Raw genomic sequence first — 27,864 nt, forward strand, 5'->3', positions numbered from 1 at the left:
TGACTCCTAACCCAAACCCTTACTGCCCCCTGACTCCTAACCCAAACCCTTACTGCCCCCTGATTTCTAAACCAGACCCTTACTGTCCCCTGACTTCTAGACTTCTAGCCCTGACCATTACTGCTCCCTGACTTCTAACCCAGACCCTTACTGCCCGACTCCTAACCCTGTCTTTACTGCCCCCTCACTTCTAACCCAGTCTTTAGCTCCCCCTGACTCCTAACTCAGACCCTTCCTGCGCTCTGACTTCTAACCCAGACCCTTACTGCCCAACTTCTAACCCAGACCCTTACTGCTCGACTTCTAACCCAGACCCTTACTGCCCGACTTCTAACCCAGACCCTTACTGCCCGACTTCTAACCCAGACCCTTACTGCCCGACTTCTAACCCAGACCCTTACTGCCCCCTGACTCCTAACCCAGACCCTTACTGCCCCCTGACTCCTAACCCTGTCTTTAGTGCCCCCTGACTCGTAATCCTGCCTCTTAGTGCTCCTGACTACTAACCCAATATATTCTGTCACATCACCCTGTTGCCAATCATATATATCAAGAGTGTCAAGAAAGTCAAGCTGGGGCACATGTATGTGTGTGTGTGTCTTTAAGCTTGCATGGTGCAGAAACATAACAAGCATGACAATGCACTGAGATAGACAGGATAAAGCTAGACTGTGCAATATATGGGCTACAGCATGTTAGTTTATGATTCTCATCTTCTACTCTGTATTAACATTACATACTATAATAACATCCCTTGCAGTGCGCTTTATATTTCCTCTCTGTGCACTCACCTCATAATGTCCCGGATTACACTGACAGCCGTGTCATCTAGAGCCAGCTTCCCAACCCTGCTTGGGTTTAGTAAACCGTCAGGGGTTCCCAGCATTATCTTGTGTTCCTGCCGCACCGGTGTGTCTGCACGAGATGCTGCCGCAATAGGACCTTGTAATGGGGGCTCTGAGAGACACGCAGTGGGCTCCTGTGTGACAGCAAAGAATCAGATGAGGGACACAGCTGGCGTCCTAAATGTCCCTTAAAAAACTAAATTTATGCTTACCTGATAAATGTATTTTTTTCCGGATATGGTGAGTCCACAGCTTGAGTAATTACTGTTGGGAATATCACTCCTGGCCAGCAGAAGGAGGCAAAGAGCACCACAGTCAAACTGTCAAGTATCACTCCCTTACCCACAACCCCCAGTCATTCAACCAAAGGAAAATGGAGAAAAAGGAGTAACACAAGGTGTAGAGGTGCCTGAGGTCAAAAGAACAACTGTCTTAAAATAAAGGGTGGGGCCGTGGACTCACCATATCTGGAAATAAATAATTTTATCAGGTAAGCATAAATTTTGATTTTCTTTCCTAAGATATGGTGAGTCCACGGCTTCAGTAATTACTGTTGGGAACCAATACCCAAGCTAGAGGACACGGATAAATAGGGAGGGACAAGGCAGGCAGTCCTAAACAGATGGCCCCACCGCTTGAAGAACTTTTCTCCCAAAAGAAGCCTCAGCCAAGGAAAAAGTATCAAATTTGTAATATTTGGAAAAAGTATGTAGAGAAGACCAAGTTCTAGGAATTCTAATTCTACTCCAAGAGTAGCCCCTGGATTCACACCAATAAAGATATTTACGCTATATCTTATGGTAAATCTTTCTAGAAACAGGCTTGCGAGCCTGAATCATGGTCTTAATGACTGACTCAGAAAAACCACGCTTAGACAGAACTAAGCGTTCAATCTCCAAGCACTCAGCTTCAGAGAAAACAAGATTTGGATGAAGGAAGGGACCCCAAATCAGGAGGTCCTTCCTCAGAGGTAGTCTCCAAGGTGGGAGAGATGACATCTCCACTAGGTCTGCAAACCAGATCCTGCGAGGCCACACAGGGGCTTTTAGAATCGCCAATGCCCTCTCCTGTTTGATATGAGCAATGACTCGTGGAAGAAGAGCAAACGGAGGAAACAGGTATGCCAACCTGAAAACCCAAGGAACCGCCAGAGCATCTATCATAACGGCCTGCGGATCTCTTGACTTTGAACCGTACCTTGGAATCTTGGCGTTCTGATGGGACACCATCAGATCTAACTCCAGCACCCCCCATTTGAGGACTAAGCTGGAAAACACCTTTGGATGGAGTTCCCACTTCCGGGGATGAAAAGTCTGTCTGCTCAGAAAATCTGCTTCCCAGTTGTCTACTCCTGGAATGTGGATGGCAAATGGACAGCAATTGTGGGTCTCTGCCCACTGAAGAATCCGAGTAACCTCCTTCATGGCTAAGGAACTCCAAGGTTCCTCCCTGGTGATTGATGTAAGCCACAGAGGTTATGTTGTCTGACTGGAACCTGATAAAATGGGCTGAGGACAACTGAGGCCAAGCCAATAGAGCATTGTAAATCGTCATCAACTCCAAGATGTTGATGGGAAGAGCAGACTCCTCCCGAGTCCAAAGGCCCTGAGCTTTTAACTAGTTCCAGACTGCTCCCCAGCAGGCTGGCGTCCGTGGTCATGATCACCCAGGAAGGTCTCCAAAAGCATGTGTCCTGAGACAGATGTTTCTGAGAAATCAACCACGGGAGAGAGTCCCTTGACAACTGATCTAACTCTATTCTCTGAGATAGATCCGCATGGTCGCCATTCCATTGTCTGAGCATGCACAACTGGAGAGCTCTCAAATGGAATCGAGCAAAAGGAATGATGTTCATGGAAGCCACCATCAGACTTATTACCTCCATACATTAAGCCACTGAAGGATGAGCAGTAGCCTGAAGAGAGAGGCAAGAGGAAATTATTTTGTTTTTCCTGACCTCTGTCACAAAAATCTTCATCAATAGAGAATCTATTATGGTCCCTAAGAACACTACTCTTGTAGCAGGGGAAAGGGAGCTTTTTTTCCAGATTCACATTCCATCCTTGGGAACGAAGAAAAGACAACAATATCTCTGTGTGAGATTTTGCTTGTTGAAAAGATGGCGCCTGAACCAATATGTCGTCCAGGTAAGGTGCCACAGCAATTCCACCAGAATGGATCACTGACAAAAAAGTGCCCAAAACCTTTGAAAAAATTCTGGGAGTCGTGGCTAGACCAAATGTCTAAGAACTGGAAATGTTTGTCCAGAAAGGTAAATCTCAGGAATCTGTGATGGTCCCTGTGAATAGGAACATGAAGATACGCATCCTTTAGGTCTATGGTTGTCATGAACTGACCCTCTTGTACTAAAGGAAGAATGGAGCGTAGAGTCTCCATCTTAAAGGAAGGAACTTTGAGAAACTTGTTTAGACACTTCAAGTCTAGAATAAGACGGAAAGTTCCCTCTTTTTTGGGAACCACAAATAGGTTGGAGTAGAACCCGAGACCCTGTTCCTGCACTGGAACTGGAACTATCACTCCCAGTGAGGAAAGATGTTGTATACATTTCAAGAACGCCTCTCTCTTTATCTGGTCTGCAGATAATCTTGAGAGATGGAATCTGCCACTGGGAGTAAAAGTCTTGAATTCCAATTGGTTACCCTGGGATAATATGTCCACAGTCTAGGGATCTGGGACATCTTATATTCAGGCTTGAGAGAACTGAGAAAGTCTGCCCCCCACCTGATCTGATCCCGGATCGGGGGCAAACCCTTCATGCTGATTTAGAATCAGCTGCAGGGTTCTTTGATTGTTTCCCCTTGTTCCAAGACTGATTGGGTTTTCAAGAAGACTTGGATTGTTCCTGCTTGGAAGAAGAAGGGGAAGGCTTTCCTTTGAAGTTACGAAAGGAACAAAAATGACTCTGGCGTCCTTTAGGCCTATTCTTCTTATCTTGAGGTAGAAAAGAACCTTTTCCACTCGTAATATCAGAGATCATTTCTGCCAAACTGGGTCCAAACAAGGTTTTGCTCTTGTAAGGAATCACCAGAAGCTTGACTTTAGAGGAAACGTCCACAGACCAGGATTTTTAACCATAACGCCCTGCGGGCTAGGACAGTGAAACTAGAAGTTTTAGCTCCCAGTCTAAAAACCTGTAAAACGGCATCTGCAATAAAGGAATTGGCCAATTTAAGAGCTTTAATCCTATCTTGAATTTCATCCAAGAAAGTCTCTACTTGAAAGGAATCAGACAAGGAGTCGAACCAATAAGATGCTGCAGTAGTCACGGTGGCAATACACACTGCAGGTTGCCATTGGAGACCTTGATGAACATAAATCTTTTTCAAATAAGCCTCCAGCTTCTTGTCCATCAGATCCTTAAAAGAGCAGCTATCCTCAATAGGATTAGTGGTTCTCTTAGCCAGAGTGGAAATGGCCCCTTCAACTATGGGTACAGTATACCAAGGGTCTTTAATGGAGTCCTTGACAGGAAACATTGTCTTAAAAATGGGAGACAGGGAAAAAGACACCCCTGGTTTCTCCCATTCCTGTGAGATAATCCCCCTACCACGGTCCGGCACAGGAAAAACCTCAGAAGAGGAAGGTTCAGCAAAGAAACAGAGAAAAACAGAGGTTCATCAAATAAATAAGTTTACTAGATTTCTTAGGAGTGACAACGACAGGGGTATCGGAGTCATCTAAAGTAGCTAAATCCTCCTTTAACAATACATGAAGGTATTCAAGCTTAAATCTGAAAGATACCACCTCAGTCTCAGAAAAAGGAATTATACTGTCCGAATCTGAGATTTCACCCTCAGAAAGTCCCGATGTATCTTCCTCATCAGACTTATGAGAAAGGGCAACTTGGGAAGCAGAACTGAGGACAGGCACCTTACTTTCTGAATTTCTAGATTTCCTCTTGCATTTTCCCTGTAATCTGGGAATGGCAGCTAATGCTGCAGATACCGCTGAAGTTACCTGGGCAGCAATTTCTGCTTTTAAATAAACTCCACTAGGAGCTATAGAGGAACCACAGGGCACTGCATGTGACGCCATTGAGACTTGGGACGTAGCAGGAGAAAGCTGAGGTATTATTTTAACAGCATCATCTTGAGAGACATTAGGCTAAAAGATTTTACCTTTACTTTGCAAGGTTTTCTTGACACATGAAGAATAAAATTGCATAGGAACTGCAATTTGTGCATTCATGAATTCATGAGAGCAGGCCCTTGCTCCATATCAGACATGTTGTGAAACAGTAAATAAACTTGTACAGATAAGTTTCAAAGATTTTAATATTTAATTAAAATAAGCTAAGGAAAAAATACACTTTAAATTTTATCCCAAATTAGGATCGATCCCCAGCTAAAATTTATAAGTCTGGTGACCCTCAGAGGTCCTTGAGGAGGGGTACCGTCGCACCCTGGGATTGAACCTGGGACCTCAGCTTCCTGGGCTTTTGCTTTTGCTATGTGCTATCATTGCAACTGTCAAATTACTGCTGCGACACAGAGAGGCACTAAAATAGCTTCCTGATACACTGAGAACCAGAAATAATCATTTTTTCAAACCAGACAGTTTAAAATGTTGCATTGTTTTATTTTAAAGCAAAGGGGAAATGAATAAGCTGCTAAAATAGAAAATTCAAAAATAAGAAAAAACAAGAGGGGCGCCTCGTGTGTATCAGTATGTCAATTAAAAAAAACACAGGGCAGAATGCCAAATGGGTACTCACATTAGGCCATAGTACACATATGTACTAATAGATGCAGGCTGGTAACTTTAGGTGTACCACCTAACGTTTAAGGACCAGAAATGTGGCTGCTCTCCTCCTCACAGATATATCCAGAGCTATATGAAAAATAGGAGACAAGAGGGGTGCCTCATGTGTGTATCTATATGTAAAGCCAAATTATAATATATGACATGCCAAGTGGGTACTCACATTTGGCCTTAGTACACTTATGTACTAGTAGGTGCAGGCTGGTAGCTTGGGATGTACCAGCGGACCTTCTCCAGATGTAGATAGGCCAAAGCAGGAGCCTACTCTTCCAGACAGTCAGTTATAGCAGTATGGACTGCTATATATGAAGGTAAACCAATACTTGTATTATAAAATTTGATTTATTAAAAAACAAAATTTATGCTTACCTGATAAATGTATTTCTCTTGTGGTGTATCCAGTCCACGGATTCATCCATTACTTGTGGGATATTCTCCTTCCCAACAGGAAGCTGCAAGAGGATCACCCACAGCAGAGCTGTCTATATAGCTCCTCCCCTAACTGCCACCTCCCAGTCATTAGACCGAAGACAAGCAAGAGAAAGGAGAAACTATAGGGTGCAGTGGTGACTGCAGTTTAAAAATTAAAAAACACCTGCCTTAAAATGACAGGGCGGGCCATGGACTGGATACACCACAAGAGAAATAAATTTATCAGGTAAGCATAAATTTTGTTTTCTCTTGTAAGGTGTATCCAGTCCACGGATTCATCCATTACTTGTGGGATACCAATACCAAAGCTATAGGACACGGATGAAGGGAGGGACAAGGCAGGCGCTTAAACGGAAGGCACCACTGCCTGTAAGACCTTTCTCCCAAAAATAGCCTCTGAAGAAGCAAAGGTATCAAATTTGTAGAATTTAGAAAAAGTATGAAGCGAAGACCAAGTCGCCGCCTTACAAATCTGTTCAACAGAAGCCTCATTTTTAAAGGCCCATGTGGAAGCCACTGCTCTAGTGGAATGAGCTGTAATTCTTACAGGAGGCTGCTGGCCAGCAGTCTCATAAGCTAAGCGGATTATACTTCTTAACCAAAAAGAAAGAGAAGTTGCTGAAGCCTTTTGGCCTTTCCTCTGTCCAGAGTAGACAACAAACAATGCAGATGTTTGACGAAAATCTTTAGTAGCTTGTAAATAAAACTTTAAAGCACGAACCACGTCAAGATTGTGTAATAGACGTTCCTTCTTTGAAGAAGGATTAGGACACAGTGACGGAACAACAATCTCTTGATTGATATTCTTATTGGATACCACCTTAGGAAGAAACCCAGGTTTGGTACGCAAAACTACCTTATCTGCATGGAAGATCAGATAAGGGGAATCACACTGCAAGTAACTCTAAAACTCTTCGAGCCGAAGAGATAGCTACCAAGAACAGAACTTTCCAAGATAAAAGCTTGATATCTATGGAATGCAGAGGTTCAAACGGAACCCCTTGAAGAACTTTAAGAACTAAATTTAAACTCCATGGCGGAGCAACAGGTTTAAACACAGGCTTGATTCTAACTAAAGCCTGATAAAACGCCTGAACGTCTGGAACATCCGCCAGATGCTTGTGCAAAAGAATAGACAGAGCACAAATCTGTCCCTTTAAGGAACTAGCTGACAATCCCTTCTCCAATCCTTCTTGGAGAAAAGACAATATCCTGGGAATCCTGACTTTACTCCATGAGTAACCCTTGGATTCACACCAATGAAGATATTTACACCATATCTTATGATAGATTTTCCTGGTAACAGGCTTTCGAGCCTGAATTAAGGTATCAATGACCGACTCGGAAAAACCACGTTTTGACAAAATCAAGCGTTCAATCTCCAAGCAGTCAGACGCAGAGAAATTAGATTTGGTTGTTTGAAGGGACCTTGAAGTAGAAGGTCCTGCCTCAGCGGCAGAGTCCAAGGTGGAAAGGATGACATGTCCACCAGATCTGCGTACCAAGTCCTGCGTGGCCACGCAGGAGCTATCAAAATCACCGAAGCTCTCTCCTGCTTGATCTTGGCAATCAGACAAGGGAGCAGAGGAAACGGTGGAAACACATAAGCCAGGTTGAAAGACCAAGGCGCTGCTAGAGCATCTATCAGCGCTGCCTTGGGATCCCTGGACCTGAACCCGTAACAAGGAAGCTTGGCGTTCTGACGAGACGCCATGAGATCCAGTTCTGGTTTGCCCCAAAGTTGAATCAACTGTGCAAACACCTCCGGATGGAGTTCCCACTCCCCCGGATGAAAAGTCTGTCGACTTAGAAAATCCGCCTCCCAGTTCTCTACTCCTGGGATATGGATAGCTGATAGATGGCAAGAGTGAACCTCTGCCCATAGAATTATTTTTGAAACCTCCAACATTGCTAGGGAGCTCCTTGTTCCCCCTTGATGGTTGATGTAAGCTACAGTCGTGATGTTGTCCGACTGAAATCTGATGAACCTGACCGCAGCTAGCTGAGGCCAAGCCTGAAGAGCATTGAATATCGCTCTTAGTTCCAGAATGTTTATCGGAAGGAGTGTCTCCTCCTGAGTCCACAAGCCCTGAGCCTTCAGGGAGTTTCAGACTGCACCCCAGCCCAGAAGGCTGGCATCTGTCGTTACTATTGTCCAATCTGGCCTGCGGAAGGTCATACCCTTGGACAGATGGACCCGAGATAACCACCAGAGAAGAGAATCCCTGGTCTCTTGATCCAGATTTAGTAGAGGGGACAAATCTGTGTAATCCCCATTCCACTGACTGAGCATGCAGAGTTGCAGCGGTCTGAGATGTAGGCAGGCAAATGGCACTATGTCCATTGCCGCTACCATTAAGCCGATTACTTCCATACACTGAGCCACTGAAGGGCGAGAAGTAGAATAAAGAACACGGCAGGAATTTAGAAGTTTTGACAACCTGGCCTCTGTCAGGTAAATCTTCATTTCTACAGAATCTATCAGAGTTCCTAGGAAGGAAACTCTTGTCAGAGGGGATAGAGAACTTTTTTCTTTGTTCACTTTCCACTCATGCGACCTCAGAAATGCCAGAACAATGTCCGTGTGAGACCTGGCAACTTGAAAAGTCATTGCCTGTATCAGAATATCGTCTGAGTAAGGGGCTACTGCTATAGCCCGCGGCCTTAGGACCGCTAGAAGGGACCCTAGAACCTTTGTAAAAATTCTTGGTGCCATGGCCAACCCGAAGGGAAGAGCCACAAACTGGTAGTGCCTGTATTGACCCTCCTGGATCATAGGAAGGATGGTTCGAATAGTCTCCATCTTGAAGGATGGGACTCTGAGAAATTTGTTTAAGATCTTGAGATCTAAGATTGGTCTGAATGTTCCCTCTTTCTTGGGAACAACAAACAGATTTGAATAAAAGCCCTGTCCCTGTTCCTCCTGCGGAATTGGGTGGATCACTCCCATAACTAGGAGGTCTTGAACACAATGTAAGAATGCTTCTCTCTTTATCTGGTTTGCAGATAAAAGTGAGAGATGAAATCTCCCTTTTGGGGGAGAGGTTTTGAATTCCAGAAGATAACCCTTGGACACAATTTCCAATGCCCAGGGATCCTGGACATCTCTTGCCCAAGCCTGGGCGAAGAGAGAGAGTCTGCCCCCTACTAGATCCGTTTCCGGATCGGGGGCTGCTCCTTCATGCTGTCTTAGAGGTAGCAGCAGGCTTCTTGGCCTGTTTCCGCTTGTTCCAAGCCTGGTTAGGTCTCCAGACCGGCTTAGACTGGGCAAAAGTTCACTCTTGTTTTGTGTTAGAAGAAGTTGAAGCTGCGCCACTCTTGAAGTTTCGAAAGGGCCGAAAACTAGACTGTTTGGTCCTTAATTTGTTGGACCTGTCTTGAGGAAGGGCGTGACCTTTTCCTCCAGTGATGTCAGAAATGATCTCCTTCAGTCCAGGCCCGAATAGGATCTGTCCTTTGAAGGGAATGTTGAGAAGTTTAGACTTTGAAGTCATGTCAGCTGACTAGGATTTAAGCCATAGCGCCCTACGCGCCTGAATAGCAAAACCTGAATTTTTAGCCGTTAGCTTGGTTAAATGAACAACGGCGTCAGAAACAAATGAATTGGCTAGCTTAAGGGCCCTAAGCTTGTCAATAATATCTTCCAACGGGGTTTCAACCTGTAGAGCCTCCTCTAGGGACTCAAACCAGAAAGCCGCAACAGCAGTGACTGGGGCAATGCATGCAAGAGGCTGGAGAATAAAACCTTGTTGAATAAAAATTTTCTTAAGGTAACCTCTAATTTTTTATCCATTGGATCTAGAAAAGCACAACTGTCCTCGACAGGGATAGTGGTACGCTTAGCTAGAGTAGAAACTGCTCCCTCCACCTTAGGGACCGTCTGCCATAAGTCCCGTGTAGCGACGTCTATAGGAAACATCTTTTTAAAAACAGGAGGGGGAGAGAACGGTACACCTGGTCTATCCCATTCCTTAGTAATAATTTCAGAAAACCTTTTAGGGATTGGAAAAACATCAGTGTAAGTAGGTACTGCATAGTATTTATCCAATCTACATAATTTCTCTGGGACTACAGTAGTGTCACAGTCGTCCAGAGTTGCTAAAACCTCCCTGAGCAATACGCGGAGGTGTTTAAGCTTAAATTTAAATGTAGACATATCAGAATCAGATTGAAGTATCTTCCCTGAATCAGAAAAATCACCCACAGATTGAAGCTCCCCTGCTTCAGCTTCATTATATTGTGAGGGTGTATCAGAGATAGCTACTAAAGCGTCAGAGAGCTCTGTATTTATTCTAGTCCCAGAGCTGTCTCGCTTTCCTTGCAATCCTGGCAGTTTAGATAATACCTCTGTAAGGGTGTGATTCATAACTGCCGCCATGTCTTGCAAGGTATACGCCATGGGCGCGCTAGATGTACTTGGCGTCCCCTGAGCGGGATTTATAGGATCTGACACGTGGGGAGAGTTAGACGGCATAACTTCATCCTTGTCAATTTCTTCTGGTGATACATTTTTTAAAGCCAGAATATGGTCTTTGTAATCTATAGTAAAATCAGTGCATTTGGTACACATTCTAAGAGGGGGTTCCACAATGGCTTCTAAACATAATGAACAACGAGTTTCCTCTATGTCAGACATGTTTAAACAGACTAGTAATGAGACCAGCAAGCTTGGAAAACACTTTAATAACTGTGAACAAGCAAAAAATAAAAACGGTACTGTGCCTTTAAGAGAAAAAAACAATCACAGAAACTGCTAAAACAGTGAAAAAAGCAGTAAATCTTACGAAATTTTTACAGTGTGTATAATAGGCTGAAAGAGCATTGTACCCACTTGCAAATGGATGATTAACCCCTTAGTTTCAACACCGGATCAAAAAACTATATAAACGTTTTTAAACAGTCACAACAAACTGCCACAGCTCTACTGTGGCCCTACCTGCCCATACAACAACTTTGGAAGGCACAAAAACCCCTTAGAGAGGTCCTATATGTTCAGGGGACTCCTTCAGGGAAGCTGGATGTCTCAAGCTGCAAAAACTAATGGAAAATAGGCCCCTCCCAACCTGTACTCACAGTGAGAGGGCCTTAAAAAACTATTCCTAGGCAAAATCTAGTCAGCCATGTGGAAAAACTGGGCCCCAGAATAAAGTTTTATCACCAATATGAAATAAACGTTTATACACCTCAAGCAAACGTTATATCTATTCAGTAATGTGAGTAAATAATAAAAATATTACCCTTTACAGCAAGCATGATACCAGTCACTGTAATCAGGCTTACCTTAAATAAATCCGGTATTGTCAGCATTTTCTAGCTTATCATTTCTCTAGAAAAAAATTAAAACTGCACATACCTCAGAGCAGGAGACCCTGCACGCTATTCCCCCAGCTGAAGTTACCCATCTCTTCAGTTATGTGTGAGAACAGCAATGGATCTTAGTTACAACCTGCTAAGATCATCAAAGACCACAGGCAGACTCTTCTTCAACTTTCTGCCTGAGGCTAAAATAGTACAACTCCGGTACCATTTGAAAATAACAAACTTTTGATTGAAGATAAACTACATTAATGCACCACATCTCTCTAGCTGCTTCCCTTGTCGAGAGCTGCAAGAGAATGACTGGGAGGTGGCAGTTAGGGGAGGAGCTATATAGACAGCTCTATAAGAACAGGAGAAGTGGACCGAGCGCTACACCCAGGGCCTTAAGCTTACTAACTATATAGCCTCCTAGTAGGCTAACAATACAAAAGTTAAAATGGGGAGAGAGTAAGCGCTAAAAAGCTTAAAAGGCTAGTAAAAGGTACATTTTAATACATATAAAAATTTACAAATGGCAATCAGACGCATGGATCCATGTCTGACTTAACAAAAAAAAAATATATATATATATAATAAACAAATCTAAAAATATCTAAAAATATCCAATGGAGTATAGCATGTGACGCTGACTTAGTGAGCCAGTGATGAGGAGTTAGGACATGTACATTCAATAATATAAACAACCTAAGTGAGTGATTGAGTGCACACAATAGCTTTCAACAAAGAAAAATAGCATTCACAAAAAATAGTGTTCACAAAAATTGGCGTACATAAAAAATGTTCAAATGTTCAACCGGTTATATGTAAGTGAATCCAGTAGTGTTTCCTCCAAAGTGACGTGTAGAAATATAACGTGAAGTCAATAATAGTAGAATGTAAACGTTGAGTGGGTCAAATTATTGTGGTTCAGCTGCTAAATTAAAAAATTGTAAATCCGTGAGGTGTATAAAAATAAAAATAACTTGTGAAAAAATCCACGTGGAAAACTTGAATTCAAATGATAAACAAAGGTCAAAAATCAAAAGACAAAAATATCAAAAGACAAAAATAGAAAATCAGTGATATTATAAAAAAGCACTAAAGATCTAGTGAAAACAAATCCTTAATTCAGATGTTAAAAATCCTTGGTAAGATCCATAACAAACAAATACATCGATAAAATACCTAAAAGGGAACAAAAGAGAAACAAATAGTGCAACACTGTATATGATATATAATATAGGTAATTAAAACCAAGCTCACCAGTATGCCAACGCGTTTCGGCCTAGACTAGGCCTTTCTCAAGACTATACTGTATCAGAAAATCTGGGAGCTTTAAGTAGGGTCAGTGTTGAAATGATTGGTGCTGTTTTGGCGCCATTTTTAGAGGCACCTCCCTTTCCTGTTTCACCCATTGCATCTCTGGGATATTTCCTATGTTATGTTTCCTGTTTCACCCATTGCATCTCTGGGATATTTCCTATGTTATGTTTCCTGTTTCACCCATTGCATCTCTGGGATATTTCCTATGTTATGTTTCCTGTTTCACCCATTGCATCTCTGGGATATTTCCTATGTTATGTTTCCTGTTTCACCCATTGCATCTCTGGGATATTTCCTATGTTATGTTTATGTTTTCCCATCGTAAAGGTTAATTGGTTCCTATTATTGCCACAAATTCTAGTATAAATCTAGATTTTCCTATTTATTTGTTTTTTATTTTCATTATTAGGTAATAGTAGCGTTTTGTCAATGTTGTTATTATTATATTCTGTGTTAACTCAGCTAGTTTTCTGGGCGGGTTTCCCCTTTCTTTGGGCTCAAATTGCTTATTTATTTACATGGACTGGTTCTCATTTATGAATTGCCCCTGTTGATGTCAAAAACTTAATTTCAAATGCGATCTTATTTTGAAAATTGCTATGACCGGAAGTGGCCTGGTATCGCGGCATCAACTTCCGTTTTAGCTTTTGGGAGACATTGTTTATTCGATTCACCGGTCTCTATCATGTGACCGGAAGTTCTTTGGTCCACCGGTCTGCATCATATGACCGGAAGGTGCAGCATCATATTCCCCATTTACTTATGGGATATGTAGTTCCCTCACTTATTAGGACTACAGATCTTTCTCAGATATTCGGTATTACCCGATCTTACTATGGCTCATTGTCTCTGTGTCTATAGCATATAATGTCAGAGTCAATGTGCCAATATGTAATAGAATCGGTTACTGGGAATAGTCAATTCTTTGAATAATGTATGTAATTTCTTACAATGCTAATCTGTCACTGCTTATAGTAAAATTGCTTCTAATAAAACTCGCTATATTAATTCTAAGCACATTCTTGGATCCTAATAAAACTCACTTTCTTAATTCTAGGCACATTCTTGGATCCTAATATTGAATAGCTTTACAATTTACTTTTATTTGTTCATACTTTCGTAATGGATAGCAGTTTCACTGCTTCCTTCTAGTTCTTTTGAAAATAAAGCCTATGGGTATTCTCAAGGAGCCATTGAGTCATATATGACCTTGATAAAGTATAGACCTGCAATGTTTATCTAACTTAACATTGTGAGACGTTTATTGCATCCTAATGCTGTATCTCACCGCCGATGGTGGGATGACAAACTGTAATGTCTCAAGAGGGATCAAGGATCTTCCTATCTGTTCACAGTGAAGGTGTAAGCTCAAATCTAATTGGGAGGGTTTCATTACATTTGTATGTGTATATAAAGGACTTTAGGTGACCATTAACCAGAAATCAGCTGGTGTAAGATCAGACGTAAATACACTCAAAGTGATGGCTTCTGTTTGACTTTGGGGCAGACGTGGGGTAGAGGATACAAGATACAAAATCTTCAAATTATGATATTTCATTTCACACATTAAGTAGTCCTACATTGGATTGTTATGTATAGACCAGTGTATGAATACAGGTTTTTTTCTTTTCTATGATACTTTTTTAGTTCAATATGACAATTTTAAAGTTGTCATACTGAATGTGTTCAGTTTGACAAAGCTGGGTGTATTCAATACGACATTGTCGCAATTCTTTAGGTCTATTATTCCCGTGTATGGATCTGTTGCCAGGTGTTAATTACTTGACAAATGTACTTATGCTTGTATATTTACTCATTGGTGCTGATGTATCTTTGTGACCAAAATGTCCTATGCCTGATGTTATGTTTCTCTCTCTGATATGATTTTGTTCTTTAATGAGCGACTAACATTTTGTAATACAGAACAAGTATTATGCCCACTCTGAATTTTTACATTTCCCTTGGTTTTTATAGGAAACGGAGAGGGTTAGTATTTTCGATTTTCACTTCCACTCTAGTTTATAGCTTTCATGTATTCGATCTCCCTTTATAGGTACATAGAAAATAGTGATGAATGCAGAGGTAAGTATTTAGTTGGGATACTGTGTGGGGTAACCAACTTAGCGGTCGCATGTTGGGATCCTATCTCTATAACTTAGGTCATATCATATTTGAACACTCAGAGATGGATGGTGGTTGTTATTTAATAGATGTCATTTAATGGAGATCAGGTGTGCAAGGTCTTCTTTCTGATTTAAACCTCTAGGGTATAGACAGTCCATCATAAATATCCATCTTGACTCATTGAATAGTAGTTTTTGCTCATGGTTTCCTCCTCTCCAGTCTTTTTTGACCTTCTGTATCCCAAAATAACTAAAATCTTTCAGATTCCCCTTGTGGGTAGTTGCAAAATGCTTGTAGAGTGGGGTATCTATTCTGCCTTTCTCTATGCATAGGATGTGTTCCCTGATCCTATCTTTGAGGGCCCTTGATGTCTGCCCTATATATTGTAATCCGCAGGAGCAGGAAACTAGATAGATCACATTTTTGTCGCTACATCTGATCAACTCTTTGATCCTATGTTTCTCGTTTCTCTGATGTGATGAGAAAGTATACGTTTTTCGTCCGTTCTTACAAGCTTTACAGCTTGGACATGGGTAGAAGCCTTTAATGCTTTTTCCTTGGTGATTGGTCGTGTCGTTATTTCCTTTCCTAGGTATACTAGGAGCTATCATCGTTTTCAGGTTCCTAGTTCTCCTATAAATGAATCTCGGATGTGGATTCAGCCTTTCCCCAATTACGTCATCATCTTTGAGTATCGCCCAATGTTTCTTAATAATCTTTTCCAGGATGGATCTGTTCTCACAGTACTCGGATATCATAGGCACGATGATTGTTTCATCATCCCAGGTTTTTCTTGGTTTGTTTTTATAACTCAGGAGGTTCTCTCTCTTGATCTTACTGACTTCTTCGATTTTATCATCCAACGACTTATTGTCATACCCTCTTTCCAAGAAACGTTGTTTCAGTATGTCAGCCTGTGCAGTCCATTGTTCTATAGTAGAACAATTTTTCTTGACCCTCAAGAATTGGCCCTTGGGTATATTTGACGTCCAGGTGGGATGATGGCAGCTTGTGTTATGGATATAGTTGTTACAGTCAACCTCCTTGAAGAAGGTTGACGTCTCGAGCTTCCCATCTTTCACTTCAATTCTCAGATCCAGAAAGTCCAGTTTCTCTTGGCTGTATTGGTATGTAAACTTAAGATTCTTTTCGTTGTGGTTCATTACATTGATAGTATGTAGCAGATCTTCCAATGTTCCACTCCAAATCAAAAAGATGTCATCTATATATCTTGAATATAGGACCAGGTCCGCGCCAGCTGGACATGAGTCCCAGAAGATGTTTTCCCATAGGCCCATGTAGAGATTGGCGTAGCTTGGCGCGAACCTGGTCCCCATTGCTGTGCCGCACAATTGCCTGTAAAACTGATTATTGTTACAGAAATAGTTGTGATTCAAGATATATTTAATACAGTCCAAAATGAATATCCTCTGTTCTTCTGGTATTTCCTCATCCTTTAGTAGGAATGAGTTTACTGCTTCAATTCCTAGGTCATGTGGGATACTTGTATAAAGTGACGTAACGTCACATGTGGCCATTATATAGTTGTTCTTCCAGGTCATTGAATTTAGCAGTGACAGAATTTGTGTGGAGTCTCTGAGATGTGATGGTAATGATATTACATATTTCTGTAACATCTTATCCACGTATTCAGATAAGTTGCTTGTCAAAGATCCTATCCCAGATATAATGGGCCTTCCTGGTGGATCGTTTAAGGATTTATGGACTTTCGGTAGTTGATAAAATACGGGTGTTTTTGGGTATGGTATTCTTATGTAATTATATTCCCTTTCACTGAGTATCCCTTCGGTTTTAGCTGTTCCGAGGAGGGCATCTAGCTCTTTCTTGAACCTAACTACTGGGTTGCTGCAGAGCTTTTGGTAGGTATTGGTGTCATTTAGAATCCTCAGACATTCGTCCTCATACTTTACCTTGTCCATAATAACAATTCCACCTCCTTTGTCGGCTGGTTTTATAGTCAGTTTATGATTCTTTTCTAGGCTTTTAATTGTCTCCAATTGTGATCTTGTCAGATTATGCCTGATTTTATTACATTTGGATAAATTCAGGTTCCTGATGTCTTGACAGATATTCATTTCAAATGTCTCGATGTGACTCCCTTTGCTGGTTATAGGGTAGAATGAAGACTTCGCCTTCAGATCAGTATGCGTAAATCTGTTATCTATATTCCTACTTAGAGGTGTTTGATAAGTATCAATGGGAGATTTTAGGAAATGCCTTTTTAGGGTTAATTTCCTTACCAGCTCCTTTGCGCTTATGAAAGTTTGAAACTTGTCCATTTTCTTAGATGGAGCAAAGCTCAGTCCATATGAGAGTACCTCTTTCTCTTTTTCTGTCAGAACTGTGGAGCGAGTTTTATTAGAAGCAATTTTACTATAAGCAGTGACAGATTAGCATTGTAAGAAATTACATACATTATTCAAAGAATTGACTATTCCCAGTAACCGATTCTATTACATATTGGCACATTGACTCTGACATTATATGCTATAGACACAGAGACAATGAGCCATAGTAAGATCGGGTAATACCGAATATCTGAGAAAGATCTGTAGTCCTAATAAGTGAGGGAACTACATATCCCATAAGTCAATGGGGAATATGATGCTGCACCTTCCGGTCATATGATGCAGACCGGTGGACCAAAGAACTTCCGGTCACATGATAGAGACCGGTGAATCGAATAAACAATGTCTCCCAAAAGCTAAAACGGAAGTTGATGCCGCAATACCAGGCCACTTCCGGTCATAGCAATTTTCAAAATAAGATCGCATTTGAAATTAAGTTTTTGACATCAACAGGGGCAATTCATAAATGAGAACCAGTCCATGTAAATAAAAAAGCAATTTGAGCCCAAAGAAAGGGGAAACCCGCCCAGAAAACTAGCTGAGTTAACACAGAATATAATAATAACAACATTGACAAAACGCTACTATTACCTAATAATGAAAATAAAAAACAAATAAATAGGAAAATCTAGATTTATACTAGAATTTGTGGCAATAATAGGAACCAATTAACCTTTAAGATGGGAAAACATAAACATAACATAGGAAATATCCCAGAGATGCAATGGGTGAAACAGGAAACATAACATAGGAAATATCCCAGAGATGCAATGGGTGAAACAGGAAACATAACATAGGAAATATCCCAGAGATGCAATGGGTGAAACAGGAAACATAACATAGGAAATATCCCAGAGATGCAATGGGTGAAACAGGAAACATAACATAGGAAATATCCCAGAGATGCAATGGGTGAAACAGGAAAGGGAGGTGCCTCTAAAAATGGCGCCAAAACAGCACCAATCATTTCAACACTGACCCTACTTAAAGCTCCCAGATTTTCTGATACAGTATAGTCTTGAGAAAGGCCTAGTCTAGGCCGAAACGCGTTGGCATACTGGTGAGCTTGGTTTTAATTACCTATATTATATATCATATACAGTGTTGCACTATTTGTTTCTCTTTTGTTCCCTTTTAGGTATTTTATCGATGTATTTGTTTGTTATGGATCTTACCAAGGATTTTTAACATCTGAATTAAGGATTTGTTTTCACTAGATCTTTAGTGCTTTTTTATAATATCACTGATTTTCTATTTTTGTCTTTTGATATTTTTGTCTTTTGATTTTTGTCTTTTGATTTTTGACCTTTGTTTATCATTTGAATTCAAGTTTTCCACGTGGATTTTTTCACAAGTTATTTTTATTTTTATACACCTCACGGATTTACAATTTTTTAATTTAGCAGCTGAACCACAATAATTTGACCCACTCAACGTTTACATTCTACTATTATTGACTTCACGTTATATTTCTACACGTCACTTTGGAGGAAACACTACTGGATTCACTTACATATAACCGGTTGAACATTTGAACATTTTTTATGTACGCCAATTTTTGTGAACACTATTTTTTGTGAATGCTATTTTTCTTTGTTGAAAGCTATTGTGTGCACTCAATCACTCACTTAGGTTGTTTATATTATTGAATGTACATGTCCTAACTCCTCATCACTGGCTCACTAAGTCAGCGTCACATGCTATACTCCATTGGATATTTTTAGATATTTTTAGATTTGTTTATTATATATATATATTTTTTTTTTGTTAAGTCAGACATGGATCCATGCGTCTGATTGCCATTTGTAAATTTTTATATGTATTAAAATGTACCTTTTACTAGCCTTTTAAGCTTTTTAGAGCTTACTCTCTCCCCATTTTAACTTTTATATAGACAGCACTGCTGTGGGTGATCCTCTTGCAGCTTCCTGTTGGGAAGGAGAATATCCCACAAGTAATGGATGAATCCGTCGACTGGATACACCTTACAAGAGAAACAAATATTAAAACAGATTTAAAAACATAAACAAGCATAGGTTTTTAGGATGCAACGCGTTTCTCAGCCCCAGCATGGGCTGTGTCATCAGGCATAGTAAACCTTCCAACTGACTAGCCATTTAAACTGAAATTTGGCCAATAGTGAGCAAGGACACACCCCTTATGGATGTGTATAGAAATACACAGCATTGATTAATTGATACATAATAGCAGCATATTCAAACAGTTGTATACAAAAAATACATCAAATATAAAATATAAAAAATACATCAGATATAAAATACCAATTGATAGAACCTAAATATAGAGATCTTTAAGTATCATGGGTGTGTATAGAAATACACAGCATTAGTTAATTGATACAAAGTAGCAACATATTCAAACAATTGTATACAAATACATCAAATATAAACTATGAAATATACATCAAATATAAAATACCAATTGATAAAATCTAGATATAATAATCCTTAAGTGTCATTCTATCGATCCATTATGTTTAAACAAGAATACAACATGGGATATGAGTAGGTCATTTAAATTATTTGATAGTACAGGAAGTATATAAACTGTTGACATATACCCATTTAGTAAGCTAAACATTCAATTCATTAGTTGTCATATTTTGAAATGGATACATAGTACATATGCTTATATAGCGCCATCCTATTCAGTGAATTGTCTTGAGCTGTTTTTTATGTAGATGACGTATAATTTATAATCCTATTGTTAGAACTATATAAATGCCGATTATTTAACATATATTGGTGACCAGATTAGTGGATAATAATGGCGTGCTATAAACTATTTCCCACCACTGATCGGACAACCATATGAAATCGGCGTCTGGCGATGTTACACTGATCGGATCATTGTCTAAATAAAAACCCCTATGTGCTGAGATCTAACTTAATGTGTAGTAAAAAGTTATTTGTGAAGCAGATGAAGTAATTCACTCACTGAAACAATTTGATATACTTATGTTACTGACCAGATTCGATAGTAGTGTTTTTAAAGGTAGTGTATGATGTGTATTTCCTTTTGACACTACAATTTTACTAGGAGCCAATTTTTTTTTCTATCAGTTGGTATTTTAAATCTGATGTATTTTTTATATTTTTATTTTGATGTATTTTTTGTATACAGCTGTTTGAATATTCTGCTATTATGTATCAATGAATCAATGCTGTGTATTTCTATACACACCCATAAGGGGTGTGTCCTTGTTCACTATTGGCCAAATTTCAGTTTAAATGGCTAGTCAGTTGGAAGGTTCACTATGCCTGATGAAACAGCCCATGCTGGGGCTGAGAAACGCGTTGCATACTAAAAACCTATGCTTGTTTATGTTTTTAAATCTGTTTTAATATTTGCTTTTAATAAATCAAATTTTATTATACAAGCATTGGTTTACCTTCATATATAGCAGTCCATACTGCTACAACTGGCTGTGAGTACCCACTTGGCGTGTCATATATTATAATTTGGCTTTACATATCGATACACACATGAGGCGCCCCTCTTGTCTCCTATTTTTAAAATAGAAAATTCAGCCTTACTTTCAGTTTACACTTGTATTGTTTTATCAAGTAAATATGTGTCAGAAAATAAAGCCTAATAAAAACATTTTACCCTTTCTTTTTATAAGAGTTTAAATGTTAGTCTCACACATGCAACAGTGCCTGCTTCATGCCCCAGTGTAAACCCATACAACATGATTATCTATGTCCCAATAAAAAAGCAATTGTCTTTTAATTTGTTAGGGACATAATACTCATATGCTAAAATCACTTGAAACTGATGCAGTATAACTGTAAAAAGCTGACCGGAAAATATCACCTGAGCATCTCTATGTAAAAAAGGAAGATATTTTACCTTACAATCTCCTCAGCTCAGCAGAGTAAGTTCTGTGTAAAAAGTTATACTCAGCTACTCCCATCTGCAGGTAAAAAAAAAAAAAAAAAGAAGAAATGAACAGCAGCCAATCAGCATCAGCAGTTATGAGGTCATGAACTCTTTTACTGTGATCTCATGAGATTTGACTTAACTCTCATGAGATTTCATAGTAAGCTGAATAGGGAAATAATATGAGAGTGCACAAGGCTCATCCCCTAAGCTGTCCCAGGACAGACATACTAAAATGCTGCTTAGAAATCCTTTACAATGGGATGTGGCTACTGAGGAACTTTTGAGGTAAAATATCTTTCATTTTTACATAGAGATTTTCATGTGATATTTTCTAGTCAGCTTTTTACAGCTATACTGCATCACTTTCAAGTGTTTAAACATTTGGGTATTATGGCCCTTTAAGTTCATGGTCTCCCCAACTGGAAGAAAAGCACTTACCTGCTCTGCTGCCGGCATGTAGACAGTTAGAAGGCATGAGAAGACACAATTCTTCACAGAGACCTTTGAAAAAGAAAGAACAGAGTAGCCAACTCTGGCTTTCTAAACTAGGGCAGCAATTGTTAGGAAAACTCAGAAAGTACCTTTTTACAAGTTCCTAACTGCTTTAAAGCCACCACTACCCGAATGCAAGGAATGATGTGGAATACGGCTATACCCCAAAACTTGCTTGTAGATGAAATCAAAATTTTTCTTTAGACACCTAAACTTCATCTCCTCCATGCACCAAAGCCAAAGAGAATGACTGGGGATTGTGGTAAGGGAGTGATACTTGGCAGTTTGACTGTGGTGCTCTTTGCCTCCTCCTGCTGGCCATGAGTGATATTCCCAACAGTAATTACTCAAGCCGTGGACTCACCATATCTTAGGAAAGAAACTTAAGTTAAGAACCAGCGGTCTTAACACCGCTGCTCCTTAACTCATCTGCCACCTCTGAGGTGGAGGACAGCAATCATCCAGATCGGAAACTATCGGAATGATTGACATCACCTGCTAGCGGCTAATCGAATGTGCAGGGGGCGGTACTGCACAAGAATTTCACTAGAAATGCTTGTGCAATGATATTGATTTATTGATGTGGGGCGGTCATGATCCGCTACAGTGGATCATGTCTGCCAGTACATTAATAAATCGGCCCCATAGTCTGTTCTGTGAGGTTTTTAAGTAAAGGGTGGTGAAGGGTTATACGATAGATGCTCCTCCATAGACTATAATGACTTGCAACCCACAGATGTGCCGAAAGGCAGATAAAAAGCTTTAGGAGTTATTGTGTTGTAACAAGTTTTTTCACCAGCGGGTGTTACTGAATGTGATACTTACCAGCAGACAGGATAGATATGTGCCTCGTTCTCTCAGTTCTCCCATCACTGCTCTGACAAAGCCGTAGAGTTCCTCGGCCGTTACCACCTGGTATAAGAAACAAACACGGTTGTACTAATCTTATCTCAGGGATATGTTCCCTAATGATCACAATTAAAACTAAGGATTAGATTTAATAATATAATAGCACTGCTGGTTTACTAATATAGCTGATGCCTCCACGTAGGATCCCAAACCACCCATTCCCACTAGCTGGGTACAATTACATAGTCGGCTGACTACAGGCGCTACATCCTTAAAGAAATGACCTCTTTGTCCATGTTGGGACGTGCACAGGCGTCTGTCTTCTGCTCGATCTGTTGCAGGTGGGTGTTTATCTGCTTTGCCTGAAAATTGCTGTCCACAACCTAGGGACAAACAGAAATAAAACGTTTACATGTCTGAGATGCTGCAAGCTGATTCATACTATAGCAGTGATACCTGTGACGGACCGCCTGGTACCCCCGAAAAGTTACCTCCGTCAGAACACTTCCCTTGTCCTGGACTTCCCTTTATCCCAGACCAATAGCTCCTGGTATCTCCCTTTGACCACAGTCTAAAGTTAGGTAGGGTAACAGAACTGAGGCAACACTCAGGTTTCTGAACACAAAATGAACACTTAATTTAAAAGCAGCACACAGATTTATACGCCCTGGCATTACAGAGTCATCGCACTAGTGATGTGACAGTGTGTACAGTGAGGTGTAAAGCTGTACGCTGGTGATGTGACAGTGTGTACAGTGAGGTGTAAAGCTGTACACTGGTGATGTGACAGTGTGTACAGTGAGGTGTAAAGCTGTATGTTGGTGATGTGACAGTGTGTACAGTGAGGTGTAAAGCTGTACGCCAGTGATGTGACAGTGTGTACAGTGAGGTGTAAAGCTGTACGCCGGTGATGTGACAGTGTGTACAGTGAGGTGTAAAGCTGTACACTGGTGATGTGACAGTGTGTACAGTGAGGTGTAAAGCTGTACGCCGGTGATGTGACAGAGTGTAAAGCTGTACGCTTGTGATGTGACAGTGAGTACAGTGAGGTGTAAAGTTGTACACTAGTGATGTGACAGTTAGTACAGTGAGGTGTAAAGTTGTACACTAGTGATGTGACAGTGAGGTGTAAAGTTGTACACCGGTGATGTGACAGTGAGTACAGTGAGGTGTAAAGTTGTACACTAGTGATGTGACAGTGAGTACAGTGAGGTGTAAAGTTGTACACCGGTGATGTGACAGTGAGTACAGTGAGGTGTAAAGTTGTACACCGGTGATGTGACAGTGAGTACAGTGAGATGTAAAGTTGTACACCGGTGATGTGACAGTGAGTACAGTGAGGTGTAAGGTTGTACACCGGTGATGTGACAGTGAGTACAGTGAGGTGTAAAGATGTACGCAGGTGATGTGACAGTGTGTACAGTGAGGTGTAAAGATGTACGCAGGTGATGTGACAGTGTGTACAGTGAGGTGTAAAGATGTACGCAGGTGATGTGACAGTGTGTACAGTGAGGTGTAAAGATGTACACCGGTGATGTCACAGTGAGTACAGTGAGGTGTAAAGATGTACGCAGGTGATGTGACAGTGTGTACAGTGAGGTGTAAAGATGTACGCAGGTGATGTTGCAGTGTGTACAGTGAGGTGTAAAGATGTACGCAGGTTATGTGACAGTGTGTACAGTGAGGTGTAAAGATGTACACTGGTGATGTGACAGTGTGTACAGTGAGGTGTAAAGATGTACACTGGTTATGTGACAGTGTGTACAGTGAGGTGTAAAGATGTACACTGGTTATGTGACAGTGTGTACAGTGAGGTGTAAAGATGTACACTGGTGATGTGACAGTGTGTACAGTGAGGCATAAAGATGTACACTGGTGATGTGACAGTGTGTACAGTGAGGTGTAAAGTTGTACACTGGTGATGTGACAGTGTGTACAGTGAGGTGTAAAGCTGTACGCTGGTGATGTGACAGTGTGTACAGTGAGGTGTAAAGCTGTACACTGGTGATGTGACAGTGAGTACAGTGAGGTGTAAAGATGTACACTGGTGATGTGACAGGGTGTACAGTGAGGTGTAAAGATGTACACTAGTGATGTGACAGTGTGTACAGTGAGGTGTAAAGATGTACACTGGTGATGTGACAGTGTGTACAGTGAGGTGTAAAGCTGTACACTGGTGATGTGACAGTGTGTACAGTGAGGTGTAAAGTTGTACGCTGGTGATGTGACAGTGTGTACAGTGAGGTGTAAAGCTGTACGCCGGTGATGTGACAGTGTGTACAGTGAGTTGTAAAGCTGTACGCCGGTGATGTGACAGTGTGTACAGTGAGGTGTAAAGCTGTACGCCGGTGATGTGACAGTGTGTACAGTGAGGTGTAAAGCTGTACACTGGTGATGTGACAGTGTGTACAGTGAGGTGTAAAGCTGTACGCCGGTGATGTGACAGAGTGTAAAGCTGTACGCTTGTGATGTGACAGTGAGTACAGTGAGGTGTAAAGTTGTACACTAGTGATGTGACAGTTAGTACAGTGAGGTGTAAAGTTGTACACTAGTGATGTGACAGTGAGGTGTAAAGTTGTACACCGGTGATGTGACAGTGAGTACAGTGAGGTGTAAAGTTGTACACTAGTGATGTGACAGTGAGTACAGTGAGGTGTAAAGTTGTACACCGGTGATGTGACAGTGAGTACAGTGAGGTGTAAAGTTGTACACCGGTGATGTGACAGTGAGTACAGTGAGATGTAAAGTTGTACACTAGTGATGTGACAGTAAGTACAGTGAGGTGTAAAGATGTACGCAGGTGATGTGACAGTGAGTACAGTGAGGTGTAAGGTTGTACACCGGTGATGTGACAGTGAGTACAGTGAGGTGTAAAGATGTACGCAGGTGATGTGACAGTGTGTACAGTGAGGTGTAAAGATGTACGCAGGTGATGTGACAGTGTGTACAGTGAGGTGTAAAGATGTACGCAGGTGATGTGACAGTGTGTACAGTGAGGTGTAAAGATGTACACCGGTGATGTCACAGTGAGTACAGTGAGGTGTAAAGATGTACGCAGGTGATGTGACAGTGTGTACAGTGAGGTGTAAAGATGTACACCGGTGATGTCACAGTGAGTACAGTGAGGTGTAAAGATGTACACCGGTGATGTGACAGTGTGTACAGTGAGGTGTAAAGATGTACGCAGGTGATGTTGCAGTGTGTACAGTGAGGTGTAAAGATGTACGCAGGTTATGTGACAGTGTGTACAGTGAGGTGTAAAGATGTACACTGGTGATGTGACAGTGTGTACAGTGAGGTGTAAAGTTGTACACTGGTGATATGACAGTGTGTACAGTGAGGTGTAAAGATGTACACTGGTTATGTGACAGTGTGTACAGTGAGGCATAAAGATGTACACTGGTGATGTGACAGTGTGTACAGTGAGGTGTAAAGTTGTACACTGGTGATGTGACAGTGTGTACAGTGAGGTGTAAAGCTGTACGCTGGTGATGTGACAGTGTGTACAGTGAGGTGTAAAGCTGTACACTGGTGATGTGACAGTGAGTACAGTGAGGTGTAAAGATGTACACTGGTGATGTGACAGGGTGTACAGTGAGGTGTAAAGATGTACACTAGTGATGTGACAGTGTGTACAGTGAGGTGTAAAGATGTACACTGGTGATGTGACAGTGTGTACAGTGAGGTGTAAAGCTGTACACTGGTGATGTGACAGTGTGTACAGTGAGGTGTAAAGTTGTACGCTGGTGATGTGACAGTGTGTACAGTGAGGTGTAAAGCTGTACGCCGGTGATGTGACAGTGTGTACAGTGAGTTGTAAAGCTGTACGCCGGTGATGTGACAGTGTGTACAGTGAGGTGTAAAGCTGTACGCCGGTGATGTGACAGGGTGTACAGTGAGGTGTAAAGTTGTACACTGGTGATGTGACAGTGTGTACAGTGTGGTGTAAAGTTGTACACTAGTGATGTGACAGTGAGGTGTAAAGTTGTACACCGGTGATGTGACAGTGAGTACAGTGAGGTGTAAAGTTGTACACTAGTGATGTGACAGTGAGTACAGTGAGGTGTAAAGTTGTACACCGGTGATGTGACAGTGAGTACAGTGAGGTGTAAAGTTGTACACCGGTGATGTGACAGTGAGTACAGTGAGGTGTAAAGTTGTACACTAGTGATGTGACAGTGAGTACAGTGAGGTGTAAAGTTGTACACCGGTGATGTGACAGTGAGTACAGTGAGGTGTAAGGTTGTACACCGGTGATGTGACAGTGAGTACAGTGAGGTGTAAAGATGTACGCAGGTGATGTGACAGTGTGTACAGTGAGGTGTAAAGATGTACGCAGGTGATGTGACAGTGTGTACAGTGAGGTGTAAAGATGTACGCAGGTGATGTGACAGTGTGTACAGTGAGGTGTAAAGATGTACACCGGTGATGTCACAGTGAGTACAGTGAGGTGTAAAGATGTACGCAGGTGATGTGACAGTGTGTACAGTGAGGTGTAAAGATGTACGCAGGTGATGTTGCAGTGTGTACAGTGAGGTGTAAAGATGTACGCAGGTTATGTGACAGTGTGTACAGTGAGGTGTAAAGATGTACACTGGTGATGTGACAGTGTGTACAGTGAGGTGTAGAGATGTACACTGGTGATGTGACAGTGTGTACAGTGAGGCATAAAGATGTACACTGGTGATGTGACAGTGTGTACAGTGAGGTGTAAAGCTGTACGCTGGTGATGTGACAGTGTGTACAGTGAGGTGTAAAGCTGTACACTGGTGATGTGACAGTGAGTACAGTGAGGTGTAAAGATGTACACTGGTGATGTGACAGGGTGTACAGTGAGGTGTAAAGATGTACACTAGTGATGTGACAGTGTGTACAGTGAGGTGTAAAGATGTACACTGGTGATGTGACAGTGTGTACAGTGAGGTGTAAAGTTGTACGCTGGTGATGTGACAGTGTGTACAGTGAGGTGTAAAGCTGTACGCTGGTGATGTGACAGTGTGTACAGTGAGTTGTAAAGCTGTACGCCGGTGATGTGACAGTGTGTACAGTGAGGTGTAAAGCTGTACGCCGGTGATGTGACAGGGTGTACAGTGAGGTGTAAAGTTGTACACTGGTGATGTGACAGTGTGTACAGTGAGGTGTAAAGATGTACACTGGTGATGTGACATTGTGTACAGTGAGGTGTAAAGATGTACACTGGTGATGTGACAGTGTGTACAGTGAGGTGTAAAGCTGTACACTGGTGATGTGACAGTGTGTACAGTGAGGTGTAAAGTTGAACACTGGTGATGTGACAGTGTGTACAGTGAGGTGTAAAGATGTACACTGGTTATGTGACAGTGTGTACAGTGAGGTATAAAGCTGTACGCCGGTGATGTGACAGTGTGTACAGTGAGGTATAAAGCTGTACGCCGGTGATGTGACAGTGTGTACAGTGAGGTGTA

At 41.3% G+C, this 27,864-nt stretch overlaps 1 protein-coding gene and 1 long non-coding RNA gene across 2 annotated transcripts in view; one reads left to right on the forward strand and one right to left on the reverse strand.

Moving 5' to 3' along the window:
• The window catches only part of LOC128642758 (uncharacterized), a 341,511-nt gene that overhangs the window by 231,140 nt on the left and 82,507 nt on the right, over positions 1 to 27,864 (forward strand). The gene's annotated exons all lie outside the window — the stretch shown is intronic.
• Positions 1 to 27,864, reverse strand: part of CCDC180 (coiled-coil domain containing 180) — a 289,632-nt gene that overhangs the window by 144,076 nt on the left and 117,692 nt on the right. Inside the window, exons 25-27 of the mRNA XM_053695554.1 lie at positions 22,705 to 22,803; positions 22,397 to 22,483; positions 792 to 979 (exon numbers count right to left, since the gene is read on the reverse strand). Of these exons, the coding sequence (XP_053551529.1) occupies positions 792 to 979; positions 22,397 to 22,483; positions 22,705 to 22,803 (374 nt within the window). The remainder of the gene's footprint in view (positions 1 to 791; positions 980 to 22,396; positions 22,484 to 22,704; positions 22,804 to 27,864) is intronic.

The sequence above is a fragment of the Bombina bombina genome, chromosome 12 (genome assembly GCF_027579735.1).
Source record: "Bombina bombina isolate aBomBom1 chromosome 12, aBomBom1.pri, whole genome shotgun sequence".
In the NCBI taxonomy this organism is placed as follows: Eukaryota; Metazoa; Chordata; class Amphibia; order Anura; family Bombinatoridae; genus Bombina; species Bombina bombina.